Source organism: Urocampus carinirostris, chromosome 7 (genome assembly GCF_059441175.1).
Source record: "Urocampus carinirostris isolate Australia breed hairy pipefish chromosome 7, RoL_Ucar_1.0, whole genome shotgun sequence".
NCBI classification, from domain to species: domain Eukaryota; kingdom Metazoa; phylum Chordata; class Actinopteri; order Syngnathiformes; family Syngnathidae; genus Urocampus; species Urocampus carinirostris.
In genome coordinates, this window is record NC_142355.1 from 43,802,410 (window position 1) to 43,829,077 (window position 26,668).

At 39.5% G+C, this 26,668-nt stretch overlaps 1 protein-coding gene across 3 annotated transcripts; it reads left to right on the forward strand.

Moving 5' to 3' along the window:
* On the forward strand, positions 1-25,970 carry ada2a (adenosine deaminase 2a). Of its 3 annotated transcripts, XM_088341055.1 has the most exons (11): positions 1-123; positions 2,955-3,295; positions 6,337-6,553; positions 7,908-8,121; positions 9,178-9,305; positions 13,339-13,429; positions 20,080-20,188; positions 20,288-20,445; positions 23,030-23,232; positions 23,304-23,502; positions 24,181-25,970. In XM_088341055.1, exons 2-10 carry the CDS (start codon positions 2,992-2,994, stop codon positions 23,482-23,484), a joined length of 1,605 nt encoding a protein of 534 aa, XP_088197181.1. In that variant the 5' UTR covers positions 1-123; positions 2,955-2,991; the 3' UTR covers positions 23,485-23,502; positions 24,181-25,970. The 3 variants fall into 3 exon arrangements, with proteins under 3 accessions (XP_088197181.1, XP_088197180.1, XP_088197182.1); XM_088341054.1 differs by having other exon boundaries at positions 23,304-25,970; XM_088341056.1 differs by having other exon boundaries at positions 106-254; positions 23,304-25,970.
* Positions 25,971-26,668: the final 698 nt, after the last annotated feature.

Sequence of the window (26,668 nt, forward strand, 5' to 3'; positions counted from 1 at the left end):
GCGGAGCTTAACGTGACCCCGAGAGCTGCTTTTAGACAGCAGCACACGTCTGGGTTTAAGCAAGGCCGACTCTTCATTCGGTGTCAGTTTGTCAACGCAAATCGTTTCGTGGCAGAAAGTTTGGTAAATAGACATTTTCATTAATTTCATACCGTAAAATAATCCCCGGTTTTCACGCCTATCGTAAAAAGAAGTGCTCAAGCGTCTCTAAAAGGGAAGACTCTGTAGTTTTGTCCCAAACTGAAATAATCACTGTAAGTGCTACATTTTTCCGAGTTGGAACACTCAGAAATCTCACAGAAATAGAATGTTTGTATTTTGGCTTGAATTTTAATATTTTTTTTGTTTTTATTTCTTTTTTTAAGTATTTGTTTGCATTCACTTGCCTGCACATGAGTGTAACATGGTATTTTAGCTGGGAAACAGATGAGACGATGGCATAAAGCCTTACCTGTTACCTTGTCAAATTTGATCACAATCTAAAAAACTAAAAATTGCATTTAGAAATGTTTCTAATGTTAGGTTTTGGCGTTTCCGAAAGTGGCCATATTGAGAGGACCATATTACAGTCCTAAAAACGACGCTTTGTATTTTATTTTGGCTAATTTTTAGACATTGTGAAAGAGTTGTAAATGTTTGACCTTTCTTTCCAGAATGTTGATTTAAGATCAGGGGGTGGTGTAATTGTAAACTGTGCAGTCCTTTGATACATCTTGTTATTAAGGGCTATAGAGTACAAATAAATGTTACTTGACATGACTAGAAATTGAATGCATGATTGTAAATGTATATGGTCTGCGTTCACACTTGAGTGTTAATCACACATAAAGATAAATCCCAGGTTGAATTTACGCGTGTCTATTTCCGTCTATGATTTGAATACATCCCGTAAAATTGTGTTTGGCACAACTTTTACCACTCCCACACCCAATCATTTATTTACGTCTTTTCTAGTTTCTTGTTTTCCTAGTTTCATACTTTGTTTTTCCTGCTCTTCTTTCTTTTATTGTTCTCAATTTTCCCTTTTTGGTTTTGGTTTTTATTTTATTGTTTTCTAGCCTTGGACTTATTTATTTTTGCTTTTGTTCTTATTTTCTTCGCTATTTTTCCCCTTTTCTTTTTTTTCTTTTCATTTTCACTAGTTTTTGACTCTTGTTTTTCTTCTGTCTTTTCTTACTTCCTGCTTTTCTTTTTCCCCAGCTTTTTACCTTTTTTTCTTTGTTTTTCGTCTTTCTCTTTTTTCCTGTTTGATTTTGTTTTCTTTTGTTTTGTTTTTGCATTGTCTTTTTTTGCCATATCTTTCCTTGCTTTAAGTAATGTTCTATTTCATCTCATCTCATTAGCTACACCGCTTATCCTTAGTAGGGTCGCGGGGGTGCTGGAGCCCATCCCAGCAATCATCGGGCAGTGGGCAGGGGACACCCTGAACTGGTTGCCGGCCAATCGCAGGGCACACGGGGACAGACAACTCACTCGCTCAATCACACCTAGGGACAATTTGGACCGGCCAATTCACCTGACATGCATGTTTTTGGAATGTGGGAGGAAACCGGAGTGCCCGGAGGAAACCCACGCAAGCACGGGGAGAACATACAAACTCCGCACAGGAAGTCTGGAGCTGGATTTGAACCCATGACAGGTTCCCATGACATGAACTGTGCCGCACAAGCGCTATTTAATGTTACATAATAATTGGTAATATATGAATTAGAGCAGGGGTCTCGGGATAATTGAAGGACGATTTGAGATGAGTCAGCGTACCAGCATCTAGACCTGAAGTATGTCAACTCCTGCAACGACCAGCCGGCAGAGATGGGAAACTGCGTTGTTGCTGTTATGGACTTTTTGGACTAGTTTACAGGCTTGAGGCGTCGTTGCACTTTCCGGACAAATTTCAACATGTTACCTAGTATTCTCCTTTATTGATGTTTACTATGTTTGTGTACTGTGACCCAATGCTAAATCTATTCCACCCTGGTCATCCAGGAACGGGAATTACCACTTGTGAGGCCCCTTCTCAAGGTTTCTTTTTTCCTCACGCTGAGGTTTGGAGTTTTTCCTTGTCCGCATGTTGGTTTAAGATCAGGCGATGGTGTCATTGTAATCCTGTGCAGTCCTTTAAGACATTTTTTTGTGATTAAGGGCTATACAAATAATTGTGACTTGATTTGACTTACCTCGATATAAAAGTTAAGGGGACAGTGTGTATTATTTGCCCTCTAGCGTGCTTTTTGCTCACTTTCAGCCTCCATAGTTTGTATTCTTCCTTGGACTCATTTTTGCTTGCACTCCACATTACAGCAACATCTATTGGACAAATAAAAACACTGTCCCTTTAAGAAAAGCGGAATGTGTTATGTTTTCACAAAAACAGTGCTAGTTTTTTTGGAAAACCCCATTTGGCCCAACTTCACCCGGATCCTAGCATAGGTGGCCCCTGATTCAATTGAGTTTGAGACCCCTGGATTAAAGCAACTAAAACAATCTGAAGAACTGCTTGGGAGCTGAAAGAGCCAGCTGTTTTTGTCAGGTGAGCCGGAGGAGCTGCTTCTTACAATTCCCATGACTACGAAAAAGGAATATGATGGGAGGGGCTGCTCCCTTCGTGGGAACTGACGCACATACTGTGTTCTGTAGGGCGGGGGGGGAAGAGTCCACGCTACTGTCCGCTGACATACATGATACGAATTAGATAGCCTATGCGCTGCCCAGACTGCCGTCAGTACTACATCCAGTTTTCGTTGGGTGGGAAGAGTGTGTCAGTGGGTCACTTTTGTTTTAAAAACAACCCAAATTTAAGATTTATATTTACAACTTAAAATTTGACATGAAGACACTCATTTTGGTATTTTTCATAAGCAAATTAAGCAGTCCTGTTGACAAAATGCCTCGATTTTAAATCCACAGGCGCTTTAATTGAAATTAATGAAATTCTACTTTTGTGTTTGTGTCAGTACCCGATTCTTCTGTGTGGATTACCAGTGGAAGAGGATGCTGGTCCTAATAAGGCACCCTCTGGCTGGGGTTGGGTTTCTACTCCTGTGGCACGCAACAGGTGTCCTTTCCATGCCAGACCCCAAAAAGAGAGACGCTCTCATCGAGTTGGAGGCATCCCTACAGACCGGGGGCCAAATGGTCCTCACAGACTTGGAAAAACTTCTGGATGATCGGCTCTGCCAAATGAAGCAGGATGAGATTGCTAAAGCTGACTTCCCCCCCGCCATGCACTTCTTCCATGCCAAACCCTTAATTGAGCGCAGTCCCATCTTTAAATTGTTGCAGAAAATGCCCAAAGGTGATTTATTATCAGTGTTTCCTTATCTTGCTAAGCTAAAATAGACTTGACCAAAGCATTTACTGTATTTTTTTTAAATGTGACTCGTAACAAAACCCCAAATTGGCCAGAAATTTGAAATTGTCTAAATAATACAGTCGAAGCTGGAGGCCAAATCATACTTGCTCTGGTTAAAAGACAGAGGAAAAGAACCCTGTCGTAGCTGCTCGTTGTCGTCACGTTGTGTGTTTGGGTGCCAGAATCGGATTAAGAAAAGCTTTAGTGATCTTGAATAGAAGTTTTACAGGATCCCAGCGGAAACTCCTGATCAAAGACAAAAATAGAGAGTTGTGGTTAAATGCATTAGAGTGAAAAGATTGGACCGTGGCAGTTATAAAAAAAAAGGTTTAGGTTAGCAGCACACACTTCCTATGAGGTAAGAGAAATTAAATATTTATGATTGATGCTATTGAGTCCATATTACTTATTATATCAGCAAAGTATCTTGTTATTTTCATAGCTTCCGCTTACTGTTACCGTGTAGCCTAAATGCCAGCAGTAGCCTTCTAAACACAGGGGGTCTCAAATATAAAAACAGGCACGCATTACAACCAATCATTGGGCATACAATCCAAGATCTACCCACCTAATGGAATTGGTCTTCTTTTCTAAGTTTGGCTGGCGTTTCGGTGTGTTAACGGTTTGTTATGAGGTATTTTACAATAAAGTGTCTCAAGTGCGAACATGCATTGTTTAATGAGCTTCTATTTAAAGGATTCCTTAGCGACGTACAGACAAAACAGGTTTGTTGGTGTGACACCTTGACTCTAAACTGTAGTTGAGACTGTGTCCTTTATATACTGGACCGAATTATTATATGTATTAGCTATGCATACACAAACCTAAACATTGTGCCTACCAAGAGTGGGACGCTGACAAGGAAATTTGCACAAGGAGCATTTTATCCCCAGCCAACCCCTACTCTAGTGGTACGGTACGGGCGTTTTTGCCACCGTGACCACGGTTCGATTCCCGTTGCATACAATGTTTTGTGATTCTAGTCAGTGAAATTTTTGATTAATCAATAATAGCACTTTTTTATACCATAAGTGTATAAAATGAACTTTGGTTATCCACGAAGAAATACGGTAGCTCTTACTGTAGATTCAATTCCATGCACCCTATACTCCAGTACGCCTTGTATATGAAACGAAATATGACAAAAGACAATTTTTGGTGGGTGAGCCCAATAATCCATAGTATTTTTATACTGCCTGGAGAATGAACAAAGATGCCTTCTTTATTAGCGTTCTACAGTGTAAAAGTACCGTTGTGCTCTCCTTAAACCCTTGCTTCTCAATTATTGTCTCAATTGAATTTGGGGGCCGCCAAAGTTGGGGTCCGGGTAAGGTTGGGCCAATTGGGGTTTTCCACAGATCGCCTTCCGCTGCTCATAAAGGCACAGTGTTTTATATTTGTCCACTAGATGTCACTTTAATGTATTATATATATATATATATATATATATATACCGGAGCCATATCCCCTTAGTGGGAGGTGGCTAGAGTCAGGAACACGTTCATATTTATGACTCTTTCTGGGAGATTGATACAGAGGAGGGTACTCCCGGCCCCCTCGCTCAACCCAACTGATGTGTTGGGAGTCATTAGGTGACCAAACCCCCTAATGCCGAGCGCCAAGCAGGGAGGCAATGAGTACCAATGTTGTAAGTCTTAGGCATGATTCGGCTGATGCTTGAACCAGCAACCTCCCAGTCTCTGGGCGGGCGCCCTATCCCCAAGGCCACTGAGCCTAGGCAGCACAGTGTCGCATTGTTTAGTGTGTGTGCAGCACAGTTCAGAGGTCATGAGATTGAACCACCTATGTGGAAATTGCATGTTCTCCCCGTGCTTACGTGGGTTTCCTCCGGCCACTACGGTTTCCTCCCACATTCCAAACACATGCATGTCAGGTTAATTTGGCCGGTCTGAATTGTCCCAAGGTGTGAATGAGCAAGCGAATTGTCTGTCCCTTTTTGCCCTGCGACTGGCTGGCAACCTGTTCTGGGTGTCACCTGCCCACTGCCCGAAGATATCTGGGATGAGCAGACATTAATGTATAGTTCAACTATAAATTAGCCTAAGGAGGACGACAAACTACGGAGACTGAAATTGAGCAGAAAGCACCCTTTTTCTTCGAATTTTTACTCACCCTTTCACAAAGACAAAAAGAAGGGAATATTATTTTTTCAAAAGTAAAAAATAGGGAAGAAATACGAAAAAGAGACAAAAGGGAAAACTAAATTGAAAGAAAAGTAGGGGAAATGAAAGTTAAAAAGGGAAAATGGAGAAAAGGAAAGAAAACAAAAAGTAATTGAAGAGAAAAAAGACAAAAATGTAGATGAAAATGCAACTTTCTTTTTCCTTTTTTTTCTCCTTTTTTCCTTGAATTTGACCTTTCTTTTTTCTTAATTTCCTCTTTGTTTTTTATCATCATTTTCAATTTTTATTTTTTATTATTATTTCCTTTTTTAAAAGTAATAAGGTCAGTTCAGTTTTTTTTATTTCTTTTTTTTCTTTTTTTCTTTTTCTTGTTATTCCTTTTTTTAATTTTGTCTCCCTTTTTTCTCATCCTTTTTTCATTTTGGGATTTCTTTTTATCTTTTTCTTTTCTTATTTCTCTTTTTTCAAAAGGAATAAGGTTGCATTTTGATCACTTTGAGTGTCCGTATTTTGTCTTCTGTTGTGCTTTTAGCTCTCGTTTTCGGTGGCACAACAGAATACAGCGACATCTAGTGGGAAAATAATACACATTGTCCCTCAAACTTTCATATTAAGGCGGGGGCCTCAAACTATCATCCTGTGCGCGGTGAGTTTAAGACCCATAGGGTAGAGGCTAAATATAAACAAAATACTCTGCCAATGGAAAATATACTGTGCCCCTACACTGGGTGAGGTGCAACTGCACGTTCTTCCAGGGAAAAAAGAAAAGTTCCTCCAAGTCAAATGTGCCGCGCCCCCCTTATTTGAGAACCACTGCCTTAAAATTGGGTTCTGCTTCAGGTGGTGCCCTGCATGTCCATGACCTTGCCATAGGGGACCCTGAATGGCTGGTAAAGAATGTGACGTATCGGCCTAACTGCTACATGTGCATCAGGGGAGAGTTGGTCAGATTCATCTTTTCATCGAGGCAACCCAAAAGTCTACATGACTGCTCCACCTGGATCCTCATGGAAACACTCAGGAACAATTTGGTCAACGTCACTGAACTGGACAATAGGTGAGGATTTACTGACCAATTTGAGGAGTCAAGTAGACTTGCATTAGCATTTTATGTTCCTTACAAGCAGTGACATGCGGTGAAGCACAGTCAGATTTATCATTTGAACAAGAAGGCAATATGTAAACTGCACCATTTAAAGAAACTTTTTATTCAGGGTTCGTACGATCGCTGGAAATCCTTAAATGATTGAATTTCAATCTTTAGTTATCAAGTTCAGGTAAATGCTTACATTTTGGATAGAGTGCTTGAAGATGCTTGAATTTGTTGCTATTGCCATGTTTCTTGGCATTTTTACTATAGACCACGCAATAGATTAAGGAATTTTCTTTAAATTGCATGAAAATGACACCGACACGGCTGCTCAGTTATTATGGCGTCATGTGAAGTGTCACCGCCCCCTCTGATCACATCTAAGAGGATTGCTCTATTTAGAAAACCAGATCGTTTGGCTCGGCTCACTGTGTGTGCCTCAGAGTTTCTGTTTTTTGAAATTATGTATCATGAATAATAATAAAACATTATGCACCAAATTATTTAGTAATAAAAAACACATGAAATATAACGGATATCACAGATTTACAAAATAAAATTGTAAAATATACATTTTTTTTTTTAGCTTTTTAGGAATTGATCAGCTTTGAAGTCGAATAACACAAAATCTCAAAAATGCAAAATGACAAAATTAACTCTTCAGTGCCAAAAAAAAAACTGAAAAAAGAAATTAACCATTTACGAATCTATTTTAACTAAAATAGACTTATAACCTCTGTAAAACACGCAAAAAATATTAATTAAGATAAGTAAAACATAAAGCAAAATACCAACAGTCTCTAAAATTACAAAATTGAAAGCACTTTGCTTTGGAGGAATTAATTTTCATTAAAATGAGTCAAAATCTGGCTTATTCTTCTGCTTTTATACATACTGTACCTTTCTTTTTTTTTTGTCTTCCGTTTTGAACTCCGCTATTACCCAACACCTTTCCTTGTTTGTAAACAAGTGGGATGTAGCCAAGTTGCATATCCGCTGTTGAAGCAGGATTGCAGAATTCACGTCAGTTTATAGCAGCCCATTTTCACAGAAGGATCATAAATATGAACAGCTCAAAATAGCATAAGGTATGCTAGCAGCAACATAGCGACTTTATTTTAATCGTCAAAGTCAACTAAAAAAAATAACCTATTAATTGGCGCCAGATTTCCTCCTTTGAAGGTACCCGGAAAATTGAAAAATTGGCTTTGAAAGTGCTTAAAAAGTGCTTGAATTTGGCCAGGCGGACAAACCCTGAGTTACAAATCTCCCGTATAAAAGAGTAGATAGACTGTGTGAAGTTTTTTTTACATGTTTCCAGCATCCTGGCCAACTTCACCCTCTTCACTGATGGGGATCCGGACACTTTGTATCCCGACCAGGCTGTGGTTTGGGAGAAGTTTAGACTTAAGTTCTTGGCTGTGATGGGCCTCCTCACATATGCTCCTGTCTTCAGAGACTATTACTACCACAGTCTCATCCAATTCTACAAAGATAACGTCATGTATGTGGAAGTACGGGCCTTACTTTTACCGGTAAGATTTCGTGACTGCATTGATTTTTTTTTGGAGGGGGGGGATTTTTTTTTTGTTTCTGTGTTAGGAATAACGGTGTTATAAATACAACAGTATTTTTTCAGTTGTGGTGTAATTTTACTCATTATTTCTTCCACCATTACTGTTTCTGATGGTCAAATGTGTGCGTTACTTTAAAGAAAGCGGTTTGCCGCTTTACCTCCCGAATTGTTTACGGCGCGTTTTTTTGAATCATGTCACGATTCAAAACTGTGACGACCATATAATTAGATTGAGAATCCGAATATATTTTTTTGTAATGCGGGGAGAAAAAAAGGCAAATAAGAGTTGTGAAAAATGTGAGACTTATATTTGATAGCACCCGACTCGTGTCATTCACGAATGAAACGTCTCTATGAGCTGGCGTGGAATTGACTAAATGGACCCGGCTCCCCACCAATCAACAGCTGGTTCCCTCAAAGACTTCTTTTTTTCTCTTGTGATTTTTTTCGTATTCCGTGTTGTTGACTTTAAATTTGTAAAGCATAATAAAGGTTTAAATTATTTTTTATTTTATCATGTTTTGTAGATTTTAAATATTTGAATTATAATGTGTTGATATAAAAATGCAATGTTTACTGTTTAATCTCTTTTTTCTATTGGTATTGTATTTTTCTTTTGTTTTTAATAATTCGGTGCTTAATTTTACATAACAGTTTGTAATGTAGGGAATAAAGCAACAAAAGCAACCCAAAGAACCGTTTGGGACTCTTTTAATGAGCCAAGCCAAAAAAAAAACCGTTATCTAAAAATAGCCGGAATTCCCATCTATTCAAGTAAACTTCGGTCAAAGATATCCCCACGGTGTTTCGTGTTTGCTCAGATACTCCAAACTCCTTGACATATTACTTATTTGTAAAGTAACAGAAACATTTACATCCCCTGGTAACTACTTTTACCATAGAGTAACTCAGTTACTATCTCAGTTACTTTTTGGAAGAAGTAGTGAGTAACTATGACCAATACGGTTTGTTTTAATACTTGCCCTTTTTTAAAAATCTTGTCGGTTTGACTTAGGTGTACGAGTTGGACGGCAGCATTCATGACTCAGCTTGGGCTCTAAAAACCTACGACGATGTCACCAGACAGTTCAAAACGGACCACCCGGATTTCTTCGGAAGCAGATTCATTTTCATCGCCCAAAGGTCTGTTTAGGAGTTCTTTTGTAGGATAACAATACCGCAAGCAGAGGTGGGTAGACTAGCCAAATGTGTTACTCAAGTAAAAGTACTGTCACTTCAGAATAATACAGTCATATGCGAAAGTTTGGGCACCCCTTATCATTTTCAAGATTTTCCTTTATGAATCATTGGTTGTTCAAATCAGCAATTTCAGTTAAATATACCGGAAATTCCGGACAATAAGCCGCTACTTTTTTCCCGAATGTTCAATTTATGGAATTTTTCTAACGGCTACCAGCGGCGCTGGAGTATAAAAGGTAAGATTAATACCAGTAGAATATGTGCGCCAAGAAAGACTGCAACCTTTAAGTTTAAGCATACATTGTCTGTAAAGTTAGGGTACGTTCCGATAATGAAGAAGACGCCCTTGATGGCGATAGTTATGAGGAGGAAGTTGAGGACGATCTTCCGTGAATTTCACAATTACGGAATGCCTTTTTTTAACAGACACGTTTCATACATTGCCAGCGTGATCCTACTAGCGTGTTGGTACCTTTCAAAGGCACGGTTTGGGATGAAAGTTATATTATTATTATTAAAGCTTTGAAAACTCTCTGTGTACCGTATTTCTTCGTAAATATGTGTAACCATGTATAATATGTATTTGCAACTGTATATTTTTGTCATGTATTTATTTTGGAGGGTTTTTTTCTGTTATGTGTTCTACGTACGAATCAAAAAGAAGGGGCGGCGCAAACACGGGCTGATTGGAATTGGGGTAAAGCTGAGTTACCGGTAGATCTGTCTGTTGTCGCAGCGGACATTAGTGGATATATATTTTTCCCACCCTTAACTTTGGAAATATACATTTTGTTTCCTTGGATTACTTTCAACGGGACCCGGACTTTACAAGTCTGCATCATACGTTAATTACGGGTATCATTTTCCATTTACGATGCCAACTGTGGTTCTAGAATTGTGTACTATATATGTAGTTACAATTGTGGAACTTTCAATCTGGTCTGGGTTAAACTTGAGATTGTATCTCAAGTATTAATGCGAGCGCACGCGGCTTGTACATGGGTGCGGTTTGTGTAAGTACAAAAATGGCAAATCACCCAAAAAGTGGTGGGTGCGGCTTATAATCAGGTGCGCTCTATAGTCCGGAATTTACGGTATCAAATAGCAGACCAACACATAGATATCTGAGAAGTGAAATGAAGTTCATAGGATTTACAGAAAGTTTGCAATAATTGCTTAAACAAAAGTAGCCAGGTGCATAAGTTTGGGCATCCTAACAGGAAAATTCCATCAATATTTATTAGGTCTTCCTTTTACAGAAAAAGTAGCCTCTAAACGCTTCCTATAGCTTCCAATGAGGGTCCGGATTCTGGTTGAAGGTATTTTTGACCATTGTTCTTTACAAAACATCTCCAATTCAGTCAGGTTTGATGGTTTCCAACCATGGACAGCCCGCTTTAAATCACACCACAGATTTGTAATAATATTCAGATCTGGGGATTGAGATAGCCATTTCAGAACATTGTACTTGTTCCTCTGCATGAATGCCTAAGTAAAATTTAAGCAGTGATTGAGGTCGTTGCCTTGTTACTGGGCGGCAGTAGCTCAGGAGGTAGAGCGCTCGTCTTGGGATCAAGGGATCCCAGTTCGAATCCCGGTTTGTCCGTGTTACATGTCCAAGTGTCCTTGGGTAAGACACTGAACCCCTAATACCCCCAATAAGCAGGTTAGCGTCTTACATGGCTGCAATACAAGGCCGCTATTAGGAAATGTGAAGCACACTGTAAAGCGCTTTGGGAAGTCATTGACTTGAAAAGCGCTATATAAATGCAGATCATTTCATTTCATTTCATCTTGTTAAAGTATCCAGCCCCGGCGCAACTTCAGCTTTGTCACTGATTCTAGAACATTGTTCGCAAGCATCTGCTGATACTGATTGGAATCCATGCGACCTTCAACTTTAACAAGATTGTCAGTTCATGCACTGGCCACACAACCCCACAGCATGATGGAACCGACCACCAAATTTCACTGTGGTTAGCAAGTGTTTGTCTTGGAATGCTGTGTTCTTCTTCCGCCATGCATACCGTCTCTTTTTATATCCAAATAACTCAATTTTTGTTACGTCAGTCCACAGCACTTCATTCCAAAATGAAGCTGGCTTGTCCAAATGTGCTATAGCATACCTCAAGTGACTCTGTGACATGTGCACAGATAAGGTTTCTTCCGAATTACTGTCCCATACAGCATCTCCTTGTGCAAAGTGAGCTGAATAGTTGAACGATGCGCAGTAACACCATCTGCAGCAAGATCATGTTGTAGGTCTTTGGAGCTGATCTGTGGGTTGAATTTGACTGGTCTCAACATCCTTCGCCTCTGCTTATCTGAGATTTTTCTTGGCGTGCCACTTCGGGCCTTAACTAGAACTGTGCCTGTGTTCTTCCATTTCCTCACTATGTTCCTCATATTGGAAACTGACAGCTGAAATCCCTGAGCCCGCTTTTTGTATCCTTCCCCTAAACCATGATGTTGAACAATTTTGGTTTTCAGGTCATTTGACAATTGTTCTGAGGCTCCCATGTTGCCATTCTTCAGAGAAGATGCAAAGACGAGAACAACTTGCAAATGGCCCCCTTAAATACCCTTTCTCATGATTGGCTTCACCTGTGTATGTAGGTCAAGGGTCAATGAGCTTACCAAACACATTTTGTGTTCCAATAATTAGTGCTAAAGTTATTCAAATCAATAAAACAACAAGGGTGCCCAAAATTTATGCACCTGCCTACTTTTGTTTTGCACACTTTCTGTAAATCCTATGAACCTAATTTCACTCCTCATATTTGACTGCGTTTGTCTGAAATATGATAACTTAAATTGCTCATCCAAACAACCAATGATTTATAAAGGAAAATCTTTGTCCCCTGCCCACTGCCCGATAATTGCTGGGATGGGCTCCAGCACCCCCGCGACCCTACTGAGGATAAGCGGTGCAGCTAATGAGATGAGATCTTGAAAATGATCAGGGGTGCCCAAACCTTTGCATACTCAAGTTGAAGTAAAAAGTAATTATCCAAATAATTGCTTGAGTAAAAGTAAAAAAGTGCTGGGTGAAAAAACTACTCAAATACTGTGCAACTGGAGTAACATCTTATTTTGTATCAAAAACAATTTAACCAACTATTCAATGTGATTATCAAATCTTTAACATCCATCCAATCAACAATATATTATACCAGTATTTAATTTTATTTAATAATAGATTAAAATAATTGAGGTATATTCAAGTACTCTAATAAGCAAATTTGTCAGGAGCCATTAACAATTAAAAGCCCTATTTAAGTATTAAAATGAACGCAGCACATGCTATATGTATCTATATTAGCTTATTGTCAAAATTACTAGGTCGGATGCAGCACATCCTGTGAGAATGACGTGACTACTGTACTCTGTTGTCTGATACCGCCTCAAGTTTATTAATGAATGACAGAATACTTATTTGTTTTGATAAAATAAAATTAATACAATTAAGTAATCAAATTTTTAATCTCATTTTTATTTTGAGGAACAAAGGTGCATAATGTGCTCCTTATCTGGCCACCAAATAGAGCTCAATAAACATAGCAACCTTTTGAAAAGGTAAAGTACATAAAATCACATTGTCATAGTTTAAATTTGCTTTCTGTAGTTATTTTTCTCTTTTTGCTCTTGGGCTCCACAGATGTCCTCCCACCCGCCGGTTTGCCTTAATACAGCCACCTGCTTGTTATGTGAAGCTGCCTCTTTAAAACGAACAAAGGCCTCGGATAAATGCGCGTACTTGCATGGGGGCGATTTAAGTAAAGGCTTCAATGGGGCATTACCGTTTCTTCTTCACAAATCTACTCAAGTAAAAGTAAAAAAGTACATTGATTTACAGAAACTCCCAGAAGTACAAAATGTCCTAAGATGTGCTCAAGTAAATGTGATGAAGTAAATGTAACTCGTTACTACCCACCTCTGACCGCAAGTGAGAATTGACGACATCCCGGTGTTTCAGGAATATTGACGCAATTGCTTTGAAGGGAATTGTGGAGAAGGCAATGAAGCTGCAGAAAGACTTTCCAGATGTGATGGCTGGCTTTGACTTGGTGAGAAACTCGCATCAATGTACCCTATTTTCTGGACTATAACGCTCACTTGAAAACCCCAATTTGGCCAGAAATTTGAAAGTGACCCTTAGAACCTATTGCGCCTTTATACACCGCAGAATACAGTAGATTAGATTGGTACTGCATATGGGCTGCGCAATTTGGGAGAAAAAAAACTAATCGCGATTTTTCATTGCAATTTCGATGCGATTTTTTTACTTGAAAAGAAAAGGGCATTCTCTGTGTTAGTTTTGTTTTAGGGGACACCATAAACAGAGTGACATGTAAACTTACTTCGAGATGACGTTGTTACCGACTGAGAGAATACAAGTGTAGAAAAATACTGGGTTCGTATGGGTGCTTGAAATCCTTGTGAATGCTTGAATTTTAATTGTTTTTTTCAAGGTCAGGAAAATGATTGAACTTTGGGTGAAGCTTGAAATGGTTGCCATTGCCATGTTTCTTGTCAGTCTGACTCCAAGGCCACGCAACAAATGCAGAAGAATAGAAGGAAATGTGCGTGAAAATGCTGCCGAGATGCCTGCTCTGGTGGCTTGTCATTATGACGGTAACATGTGACGCGTCACCGCCCCCTAGTAGTCACAACTAAGAAGACAGCTCCATATACAGTGGGACCTCGCTACTTCGCGGTTCGACGTTTGCGGATTCAGAGCTTCGCGGTCTATGTAAATGATAATAATTTTATAAAAAAATAATAAAATATATATATATTTTTTTAAGGGGCGTCGCTATTTTGCTGATTTTCACTTTTTGCGGGAATCCCCCTCGGCCGACGACCCTAGCACGGCGCGCCGTTCTCGTTTCCCGGGGTTGTGCCCAAATCCGACTCCCGTACAGAATCCTCCCCCCCTCGCATGAACGCGCATTCTGCTGCGCTTCCGACAAAAGCGATCATATTCTATATACAGTAATACGCTTATTGAAACCATAAAGCGAGCTAATTAAAATAATTGGGCGATCATAGTCTATATAACGCGTTTATTTAAACAATAAAGCGCGATCGTATTCTACAAAATGCATTTGTTCACGCAGATGAAAAAGTTACCAATGTCACGTCTCCCGCTCGGGCCGCGATGGCTCTACATGGCGCTACACGGCCCTCGATGGCTCCGGCCGACGGACAGGGCCGCGGGGGAAAGGGGTATGGGGGACCTGTGGGGTTAGGGGGGACCTGTGGGGTTAGGGGGGACCTGTGGGGTTAGGGGTCGGTGAAGCGGAAGCCGCACTAAAACCGCGCGCCGGTGTTGTGCCCAAGTCTGACTCCCGTATAAAATCCTCCCCCCTCGCGTGAAGGCGCATTCTTCCGACAGGCCGGCCCGCGCGGTGTTGTGCGTATCGCGCCCGAAAGTACCCGCGCCGCGGGTTAGGGGCTCACTCGCGAATAATAAGGATAAGCGGTGCAGATATTGAGATGAGGTGAGTTTTTTTTTTTTTTTGAAGGGGCGTCGCTACTTCGCAGATTTTCACTTTTTGCGGGTGGTTTTGCTCCCCATTAAACAGGTCTAAAAAATAATAATTTAAAAAATAATAATTTTAAAAAAAAATTTTTTTTTTTTTTGAAGGTGTGCCGGATTTTCACTTATCGCGGGTGGTTTTGGTCCCCATTAACCGCGATAACCGAGGTCTTACTGTAGATCACTGGCTCTTTCGGCTTTCAAACAGCTCTTTGGATTTTTATGTTTTTTTTCATGAGAAATTGTCCAAAATAATAAAACATTGTGCATCAAACTATTTAGTAACGAGTAATTTCCTCTGTTTTTCAGGGGGGCCCTGAAAACACTTGAAAAATAGATTTAAATATTCACAGACTCCTTGTGATTAAGGGCTATACAGATAAATATGACTTGAACTGACTTGACAGACCCACAAAAAATGGTAAAATACAAAACAATTTTATCTTTTTACACACTGAACACAATTTAAGTCACAAAAAACACAAATCTCCTGAAAATGCAAAACAGTAAAATGTAAATATATAAACTCTTCAGTACTATAGATAAATGATAACAACCAAAACAGTTAACTATTTACAATTCTATTTTAACCAATTTGGACATAGATCCTTTACAATTCTATTTTAACCAATTTAGACACAGATCCTCTGAAAAACACCCAAGAAATAAGAATAAAAATGAGTAAAACTAAAGGCGCAAATGATAAGCAGTCGATCAAAAGATTAAATGCACTGCTCCGGAGTAATCAATATACTTAAAATGAGGCCAAATTTGGCTAATTTCTTCTTTTTCTGGACCTTTATTTGGTAATTTGACGGATATTTGTATCGGCACTTTTAATTATATATTTTTTTCATTCGACGAGCCAATTATTATGTCTCATGCATCCAAGACACTCTATAACCTCCTACTTCTCTACTCCTCCCTCCTGCTACCCACCCCGCACCTTCTGATTGAATAAGCGACTTTGGGCGGAGCCTCTAAAGCAGGAAGGAGCTACAGCTCAGATAACTTGACCCGACATGCCTGTGTATGTGATAGCAAGACTAGTTTGTGACTAAGACATACAATAAAAAGTGTATTTAACTTGTTTTAGGGAGGTACAGTCATGTGGAGACTGATAAATTAGCTCTTATCATGACATTTGTTTGTCAAGTCAAGTCATTTTTATTTGTATAGCCCTAAATCACGTAGAGTCTCAAAGGGCTTCACAGATTATTACACTATATTTACACAGACTATTTTTCAGAATATTATTATACATTCTCCTGCTCTGGAGCCGACGAGAAGAGTAGGTTATTCATATGCTATAGAGTAGAAGTGAGTTTTAAGCTTAGATTTAAACATTTCCACTGAGGTTGCAGATCGGATCTCAGGGGGAAGAGCATTCCACAGCACCGGTGCCCGGATGGAGAACGCTCTCGAACCAGCAGAACACTTTTTTGCTCTTGGGATCACCAGAAGACCGGCACTCTCAGATCGTAGGCTTCGGACCGGGACATAGGGGGAAATCAAATCTGAAAGATAAGAGGGAGCAAGTCCATGAATTATTTTGTATAATACTAAGAGAACCTTGAAATCACATCTAAGGCTAACTGGGAGCCAATGCAGGTTAGCCAAAATCGGTGTGATGTGATCAGACTTTTTTGTCCTAGTTAAAAGCCTCGCTGCGGCATTTTGCACCAGCTGAAGAGACTTGATTCTAGACTTCGGGAGACCAGAAAGTAGTGCATTACAGTAATCAAGACGGGAGGTAACAAATGCATGAATTATAGTTTCCGCATCCGACTGAGACAGTATAGAACAAATTTTAGCAATGTTACGAAGCTGGAAGAAAGCGGTTCTAGTAATTTTCTTTACATGCGTTTCAAAGGATAGATCAGGGTCAAATATGACACCTAAATTTTTAACTGAGTCACTCTGTGTGATGTGACATTTGTCAATGTTCACAGCAGTTTGTCAGAATAAGTCACGGCATTTAGATGGACCAATGACTAACATTTCGGTCTTTTCAGAGTTAAGACGCCAGAAATTGAGTGCCATCCATTCTTTTATCTTAATGAGGCAGGCCTCCAAATTTCCACAGTTTAGTGTGGCAGATTCCTCCAACAGAAGATATAGTTGAGTGTCGTCTGCGTAGCAGTGGAAACTGATATCGTACTTGCGAATAATATCACCTAATGGAAGCATGTAAATGCTGAAAAGAAGGGGGCCAAGCACTGAACCCTGCGGAACACCACAGGTAATATTAAAGGGCTCAGATGTCATTTCGCCATATTTAACACAATGCGTCCTATCTGAGAGGTAGGATCTGAACCATGAGAGGACGGTTTGTGAGAGACCAATCCATTTTTCCAACCGTTCTAGTAGGAAATTGTGGTGCACTGTGTCAAAAGCAGGACTAAGATCCAGCAGCAGCAAAAGTGATGAAGCCCCAGAATACATTGCCAGTAGGAGATCATTTGTTACCTTGATCAGAGCTGTCTCAGTATGTGGTTAGCCCAGAATCCTTATTGCATGGATTCAAAAAGGTTATTCTCGGATATGAAATCACTCAGCTGCTGTGCCACTACTTTTTCAAGTACTTTAGAAAGGAAAGGTAGGTTTGACACAGGTCTATAATTACATAAGATTTCTGGATCAAGGTTGGGTCGTTTCAGTGTAGGTGTAATAACGACGGACTTAAAAGCCAGACATGGGGACTTGAGACTTAGTGACTTGGACTCGAGTCGACTCGAGTCGCTGTTTTTATGACTTGTGACTTGACTTGGACTTGGCAATCTAAGACTCGGGACTTGACTTGTGACTTGACTTGCCCAAGAAAAAAATACTTGGGACTTACTTGGGACTTGAAGGTGAAGACTTGAGACTTACTTGAGACTTGCACATGTGTGACTTGGTCCCATGTCTGTTAAAAGCTGCTGGAACTAAACCTGAGGAGAGTGATATGTTTATAATATTTAGAACTGAAGGTCCAAGGACGCCAAAAAGACTTTTAATAAGTGAACCTGGGAGCGGGTCGAACTGGCAAGTTGTCGGTTTGGCCGCATTCACCACCTGTTTGAGATGATCAAGTGACAGTTCACTAAAACTGGACAAATTCCCTGGACAGCCAACCTTTCGTGCATCTGTAGATTTCAGCCCTTTAATATGTGTGGTATTAATAATGTCTTTAGCAATTTCTTCTTGTATGCATTGAATCTTCTTAATAAAGAAGACCATTAAGTCATGAGCAGAGTGGGTCGAACTATCTGCGATATAGTCTGTTGCCTTGTAAGCGATGCTACAGTGTCAAAAAGGACTTTGGGATTGTTCTTTTGTGACGCAATCCCCTTCAAAAGGTAGGCCGATTTTGCAGAGGCAAGGGCCGCTTTATACTTTACCAAGCTGTCACACCAGGTTTGATGGAAAACCTCAAGCTTGGTAGCGTGCCATTTTCTTTCCAATTTCCTGCATTCTTGTTTAAGGGTTCTAGTTTCATCAGTAAACCAAGGCGTGCGTCTTTTAGGACGTGATTTAAGCCTTATGGGCGCTATTGAATTCAGGACACTAGCCAGGGTAGTATTAAACTCATTCATGAGTGAGTCAATCGAGCCATTGTATGAAGGAAAGGACGCAACTGCTCCAGGAAGGAGTTCAAAGAGCTCAGAAACTGTGCCAGTGCTTATATTGCGTCCGCTAAATCCTTCAGTTTTTTTAGCACTACATTGAGCTAGATAGATAGATAGATACTTTATTCATCCCCGTAGGGAAATTTACACTTCAGGCAGTCTACCCCGTTGTTTATTAACAGATTAACATGACGCCCTAGGGGTGCTTGTAGCGGAGTGGATGATGTCACGCCAGTCCAAACGTTTGACATCCCTGCGGCAGATGGAAAACTTTTCTTTGTGAAAATCCAGGGATGCACCACCTCGTATTAGCAAGTCTGCCTCCTCTCCGATTACCCCCGGCTTTCGTGTCTCTGTTTAGCGGCGTTGAAGCTGGATAGCTCCGGGTGGCTACACGTTAGCGTCCGGAATGCTAAACGTAAGCCACGTTTCCGCAAAACACAGCAACTGCGCTCCCTGTGCGCTTCGATGTTTTCCACCAGCACTCGATGATCTTATTTGGTCGTGAGTTCGCATTTACCATGATTACGGATGGTACCGAAGACTTATAACGCCGCTTCGCTAGCTCCGGCTCTTCTTCCACGATAGGCCCCTTCATCACACCGGCACGAGAATTCTTCAGGGCAAGGAGTTGAAATTCCTTGAATACACGCATTTTTTTGTGTGCTAAAACCCATGTCTCATAGGATAGAAGTAATCCATAGTGTAGTTGTCAAAACGGGAAGAAAAAACACAGAAGATAGGAGCAGACAATAAACAATAGGGCAGCTGCTGGAAAAGGCAGCCGCTCGTGGCAGCGCCGCTATACAGCTAGCACCTCAAATGTAACTAAATAATGATCCGAGATAACGGTAGTACACGGTAACACCATAATGTTTGAGGTTAAAACTCCTCGAGTCAGAACCAAGTCTAGCGTGTTTCCATTTTTATGGGTTGGCAAATCAACCAGTCGATTAAAACCAAATGCATCAATTAGAGACCGAAACGCAACAGTAAGTGAACTGAGTGGGGAGTTCATATAAATGTTAAAGTCCCCACTTATTATAATTTTGTCTGCATAGGTTACTAGTTCAGACAAAAGTTCAGCAAATTCGTCTAAGAATTTAATCAAGTGTGTCTGTAAATGAGAGCATAAAAAGTACAGTAAAGTGGAAGTGATGAGTGTATTATTTATTGTCCACTTTTCAGCATGTCATTCGTGGAGTCCATATGTACCGGTATCATAAAATAGACTGTTGACTGAGCAGGAAGGGGACACACAGCATGTCGGGATTCAAGCATACGCATCGGGTTGCCAGGTGTTTACAGAGCGGGAAGGGGACATGAAGAGCATGCCAGAAAAGGGAACACGAAGAGCATGCCGGGATTCATGCATACGCCCCGGTTTTCAAGTAGAACTCTGGGAGCGTCGCATGGCAACGTGTAGTGTATTTTTGAGTTTGTACCATGAAAAGCCTTTGTAACTCGAGGCAATATTTTTCCGTTAAGTTACTTTGTAACCCGAAAATTTTGTATTTAAAGACATTTGTAAGTAGAGGTACCACTTTAAATATCCTTCATGCAGGTCGGTCGTGAAGATGATGGAAAGCCGCTATGGTATTTCCGAGATGCCTTGTCGCTACCAGCAGAAATGGGTGTGGACCTTCCCTACTTTTTCCACGCTGGGGAGACCAGTAAGAATGTGGCTTGTTTCCAATCAACACAATCGGGGGAGGGTGTGAAAAATTAAAAGGCATACATTTTATATATTTGTCTGCTTTCCATGATCACAGATCTTGAGGGCACTGACGTGGACCAGAACTTGTTGGATGCCATTTTGTTTAATACTTCACGCATCGGTCATGGCTTTGCTCTGATCCGCCACCCTTTGGCTCGGGAACTGTCCTGGAAGAGAGGCGTGGCTGTGGAAGTGTGCCCCATATCTAATCAGGTACTTTGCTTTTGGTGTTACTTATTTTAATTGATATCTTTTTGTATGTACAGGGTTCGTATGGACACTTGAAATCCTTGAAAATGCTTGAATTTGTTGCCATTGCCATGTTTCTTGGCATTCTGACTCTATAATCCAAGCAACAAGTAAAATCATTTTTCTCTAAAAGTGGATAAAAATGATGCCGGCATACCTGCTCTCAGTCAATATGACTTTGTCATGTGGAGCGCCACTGTGAGTCACTGGTCGCACCCAAGAGGACAGCTCTATTTACAAAACCGGCTCTTTTTGCTCGACTTACTGAGAAGAGCTGGCTTTTTGCTCCCAAACGGCTCATCAGATCTTTTGTTTTTAAAAGATTATAATATCAAAAATAATAAAACATTATGCACCAAATTATTTACTAATTAGTCAAATTAATTTGTTTCGCACAGGATCCCTGCAAAACATATAAAATATAAATTAAAATATTCAAAGATCCCCCCCAAAAAATGTAAAATTGAAAACAATTTTAGGTTTTCTGCACTCACAGATTTAAAGTTGAACAACTTCCAAAATGCAAAACAATAAAATAAAAATGAAAAAAATTAACTCCTCAGTGCTATAAATACATAATCAAATGCAAAATTTTATTTACAATTCTATTTTAACTAATTTAGACAAAGATTCTCTAAAAATATGTAAAAAAAAATATTGATTCATGTAAGTAAAACAAAGGATCAGCAGTCTCTTATATTGAAAGATTGAATGCACTCTGCTTCGGAGCAATCAAAATCACAGCACTTATTTTTGTCTTCAGTGTTGAACTCAATTATTACCCGACAACTAGGAGCCTAAATGTATGTGTTCCATTCATTGTTATTCTTATTTTGTCTATGGGGTGGCACATGTTGATTTGGCAGTGCATAGAGGTAGCAATGCTTGTATTGTCAGGCAGGTAGCTGACCCAGAAGGGCAAAAGGTTTTTTGATCCTACGCTAAGCTGCGCGGAGTGTCTTTTGTGCTGGAACGAGCTATCTGAAACAAGGTTTGACAACCTTTTACTCCTCAGATACGATCACTGGTTTGAGAAGGGGTAGAATAGTCTGATTGAATGGATACATGATGGAAGAAGTACTGAATATATAATTTGTCTCTGGTTGTTAGATTTACACACTTTGTAATGTAATTTATTGTTAAACTGTTTACTTCTGTTGTGAAAAACATATTTAATGTACAGTAGCATATGTCTACTTGACCAGTGGTCTTACTTGAGACTGTGGTTTATGATACAGAGCAAACTTGATTCATCATGTTTTACTTTCGACTTTTGTTGCAAATAAAATATTTTTAAGTTCTATTGCCAATGTCTACTTGACCAGTTGTCTCAGATAGTGAGCTAGATTTAATTTGTTAAATTCACTTTATATTATTTATTGCTGATTTGTTGTTTTATTATATTGTTTGCTGTTTCTTTTTGTTGCACTTCAAGTGTAAGATAACTCTGTTGCTGGTTGAGTGCAATAAATATTACATGGTTCTAAAACACATCTACCTGTCTGTTCTCCTCTATTCAACTGACTCGAATACAGCTCAGAAATTTTTAAATTGGTTGATATACAACACCTTCTTTTTAAAGTAACAGAAATAGTTACTTTCCCAGTTACTTTTACTATAGAGTAAGTCAGTGTAATAATAGTTTGTGGTTTGCAATAATCTGCGGTCTGTGCAGCCCTTTGAGACTCTTTGTGATTAAGGGCTATACAAATAAACATGACTTGACTAACTCAATTAATTTTCGGAAGAGGTAGTGAGTAACTACAAATAATTACCTTTTTAAAGTAACGTGCCCAACACTGTTTAAATCTTTCAGGATGAATTTCTGTCTTCTCCATTCTTCCACATTTGTTTTCGGCACCGTGAGTAAAAATAGTTTGATAATGAGGTAAAATCAAATTGTGTTTTTGTATTTTATCTATATCATGAGTCATCTAGTGATTGGGTTTTAGGGCTCTTGGCCTTTTGGCTGAGAGTAAGAGTCCCGGCTCCTAGGCTTTGTAGCGTACTATGAACTGACTGATAACGGATAATGGATAATGAATAAAGAAGATAGAACAATAACCCTTAAAAAAATCTCCCCCCCCCCTTGAGCAATGACCAGTGTTGGGCGCACTACTGAAAATCAGTAATTAGTTACAGTTACTAAACACCAGGGTTTTCCAACTTATTTAGAGCTGAGAAATACTTTTTACCACTTATTAACGCAACGGTCACCTAGTTTGATTTGCATTTCTAAAATTACAACTTGTAGTGCGTGCTATGTTCTTACTGATTTATTACCAGGTAAATTATTGGAAGAAGGGACATAGACTGAGAGAAAAAAAAGGGCAAAGAGAAAGATACAGAAAGAGAGTAAGAGAGAGAGTGAGAGAAGGAGGGAGAAAAAAGAAGAGAAAAAGAGTAAGAGTGAAGTGATAAAGAGAGAGAGAAAAGTGTAAACTACAGAGCGAGAAATTTTCATGACTGTTTTTCTGTATCTCAGAAAAAAATGCTAAAAAGCGCTTCCCTTCGAGAAATCGTTAACGTCCCTTTTGTCAACCATCAGGTGTTGAAGTTGGTAGATGACCTGCGAAACCACCCTGCAGCGACACTCATGTCCCAAAACCACCCGATGGTCATCAGTTCCGACGATCCGGCCATGTTCGGGTCTTCCGGCCTTTCCTACGATTTTTACGAGGCATTTGTGGGCTTCGGGGGAAACCGCTCCCACGTGGGCACACTCAAGCAACTGGCCATCAATTCCATTCGGTGAGTTCTGTCCTGCTAAGTAAATACTACGCCTGTTTTCCAACTGACATGCCGCCTTTCCTTTCTTCCAGCTACAGTTCACTAAGCCTGGAAATGAAGGGTAAAGCTTTGAGTTTGTGGCAGGACAAATGGGAGCAATTTGTCTCTGAAAATGTGGACCCCGAACCACAGTGCCCCAATGGGAATATTCGGTGTGCCTACCCCAACCCACTTCTTCTCGGGAGACTTTTGAAATCTGTTGCAGTGCTATAAAGAAACAGCCGTTTTGGGGTTTGCTCACGCTTTTTTAACAGCACTTTTAAATTATTTTTCTTGAATCTGAACTGTGCTTTTTTCCTAGCTAGATATTTTTTTTAGAGAATAGATGAATCGAATGACTTTATTGACATTACACAGAGTATCTTGATATTCAAAGATGCTCATATAAGCTACACTTAGAATTTTACATTACATATTATTAACAAAACAAAATTTAAAAGTAGTACAATTATCAATATGCAAAGAATGCACAAGAAGGAACACAATATAAAACCCATACGTAGCAACTGTGAGTATATGTCAGGAGTCCCCAAACTCTTTCCTGTGAGGGCCACATAACTTTTTCCTTCTCTGTTTGTAACAGAAAAAGTGTGATGATTGCAGGAGTGCCTAAATGTAAACATTTATTGTTTTCCTGAAAGCCACAATCAAATAACCCTTTCTGGATTGTTCACATAACAAAAGTCAGAAAATAAATAACACTATTTATGAAATAAATAATAACCAAATAACCCTCTCTGGGTTCTTCACAGAGAAAGAGTCCATGGAACATTAACTTTCTGTTGTGCCGTGCACAGTCTTAACAGGTCCAAGTTCAGCTTACTTGTCAGAGCAGAATCTCTTACTTAAATGACTCGTATGAGCAGTCTCTCAAAGTTCTTGTGTTCCTTTCTTATAATCCTTTTGTAGGTTCCAGTAGGCCTGTAGACATCGTTGTTTGCAGCTCTCTCTCTTTCTCATCAACTTCCCTGTGAAAACCACCAAGCAAGCAGGCTGAGAAACTGAACAAAGTGATACAGGACCTACACAGCACAACCAGTACCACTACCAGTATGGTTGTGGAGATGGATTTTATCCCAGTAGATTTTATTATGATTATATGTGTTTATACTCAGAATGACTCATTCAAGTCAGAAAAGTATTACCTACGCTTACCTATGTATGTTCATCAGTGTGAACTGTGGGACTGCATCTGGCTGGTGAGAAGTTGAATGTCAGGTTCCATTCTAGTCACTGCCAGTCTCAAACACTGATGCAGATGTTCATCTGGCAATCTTGATCTCATTGGAGTTTTCAGCAGTTTCGTGCGTGAAAAGGTTTGCTCGCAGATGTACGTGCTGCCAAAAAGTGTTGCATGTTTTTCTGATGTTAGGGAACCTGTCGTTTGGGAGGGCGGCATAGAAGTCAATGAGACAGTTGGGCTTGAATCTGTCTTTCAGAACATCACAGTTATGTAACTCGGCCAACTCAAACTGATAAGAAGGCTGGGCTTCATCAATGTCGGCAACAAATGGGTTCTGGAAAAGACCGATTTCTTTTGCATAAACATGTAGTTCACAGATTCGCACACCGAACTCCGCATTCAGCATTTCCAACGCTTCCACACACTTTTCAGCTGGAAACGGAACTGCTGGGTTCTCTGCAGAGAGGTTTTGTGTAGCAAGGAGAAGGATGAAGCTGTGCTTTTTCACTTGTCCCAAAAGCAGCTCTAGTTTCAATTCAAATGCACATTATTTAAATCACGTGAGGTCCCCTAACATATAAATACAAAATAACATTGCCATCAATTGGTACTTGTCAGGAATCATTTAACAAAAACACCATAGCTGTACCTTCCAAAACAACTAACTTTGTGTTATATGGTAACCAAATATACATATTAACATCACAGTACACTCTTAACCCAGTCCCGCATAACGTAGCATAGCTCACTCTGTTGCTTATGCTAACAGACGACTCACTCGTACTATTTCACTTTTTGTCAACTACAGACATCACAAACGACCTTTACGAACATATTTTCACATATCATCCTCCCCACAGTAAGTGTGTTACCAGTATAAACATCTCACCTGCAAAATAGATGGTAAATGACAGTCTTACACGACACCATTTACTTGTTGACATTAAGAGTGATTTATTAAATCACGTGAAGTCCCGTGAGACTTGCCCCAAACACCCTTCACTGACCTGTGAGACTATATCATCTAGTGGTGGTATGCTGGTGCTTTACTTTTTCTGCTTTACAAAACAACACCAAAATCCCAAAATATAACATTTTAACTAGTCAGCAACCCTTGTTACACCGTATAAAATAGTTACTAACTAATAGTTAATAATGAAAATATTTCATAACTAAGGAACATTTTATTGCAAAAGTTCAACTTTATTATCAAATACAAATACACATATATAAAAAAAAAAATCAAAATGCTTTCTGGTATTGTTCAGGGGGCCGGAACAAATGGGGAGGCGGGCCGTAGTTTGGGGACCACTGGTATATGTATACAGTGCTTTGTGAAAGTATTATCATTCTGCCACATATAAATATGTCATAAGAATTAATAACTTGTGAGACACAATCGTGTAGTGGAGCCAAATTATTTCAACATTATATAGTATACGTACAATAAAAACTCTGAAAAGTAAGTGTTGCAAAAATATTGGCCCCCTGTTCTCAGCTCAGCCGACTGACTCGTTCCCTGTAATGGATTACGAGTGATCCTCACATGAACTGTGGGGCACACGTCAAGGCTGTCATCAAAACAGGAACACAAAGAACATTCAAGACTATACGTCTGCTTGAAGTCACATTAGAGTCTTGTTAATGACAAAATGTTTACATATATGAGGAAGATTGATAAGTTTTGATAGCAAACTCACCCACTTGCCTAGGTTGTCCACGATTGATGATTTATAACTACATAAAGAAAGTTGGTATAAAGTCAGTATGGACTGTTGGGATTTATTTCAATTTTATTTTACGAGGCAAAAAAAAAAGGAGAAATGTTTATGAGCATTAAGCTCCTACTAAATGAAGCAATTCTGTTCATTTTTGCTGGAAAAATTCCTCTCCATCTAACTTGTTCGTCTTACTTAATATAATGAACACATCATATTAGAGGGTTTTACATTTCTTGCCAGATTCAGAAGTGTCAAGGTGATTACGAAGAAAAATAGGTAATAGGAAAATAACTTTGATTTTTTTAGGTTAATTTAAGCACTAAGAATTTACATTTTGTAAAATTGTGCAATCAGAACATAGCAACAAAAAAATTAAAATACTGATATGATGAAATGTAGGCAATGCTCGGATGCAAGTAAACGTCCAGATTGAAATTTTTAATGAAAACATTGCATGCAACAAGATTAGACACAAAACTTTAGAGTAAACGTG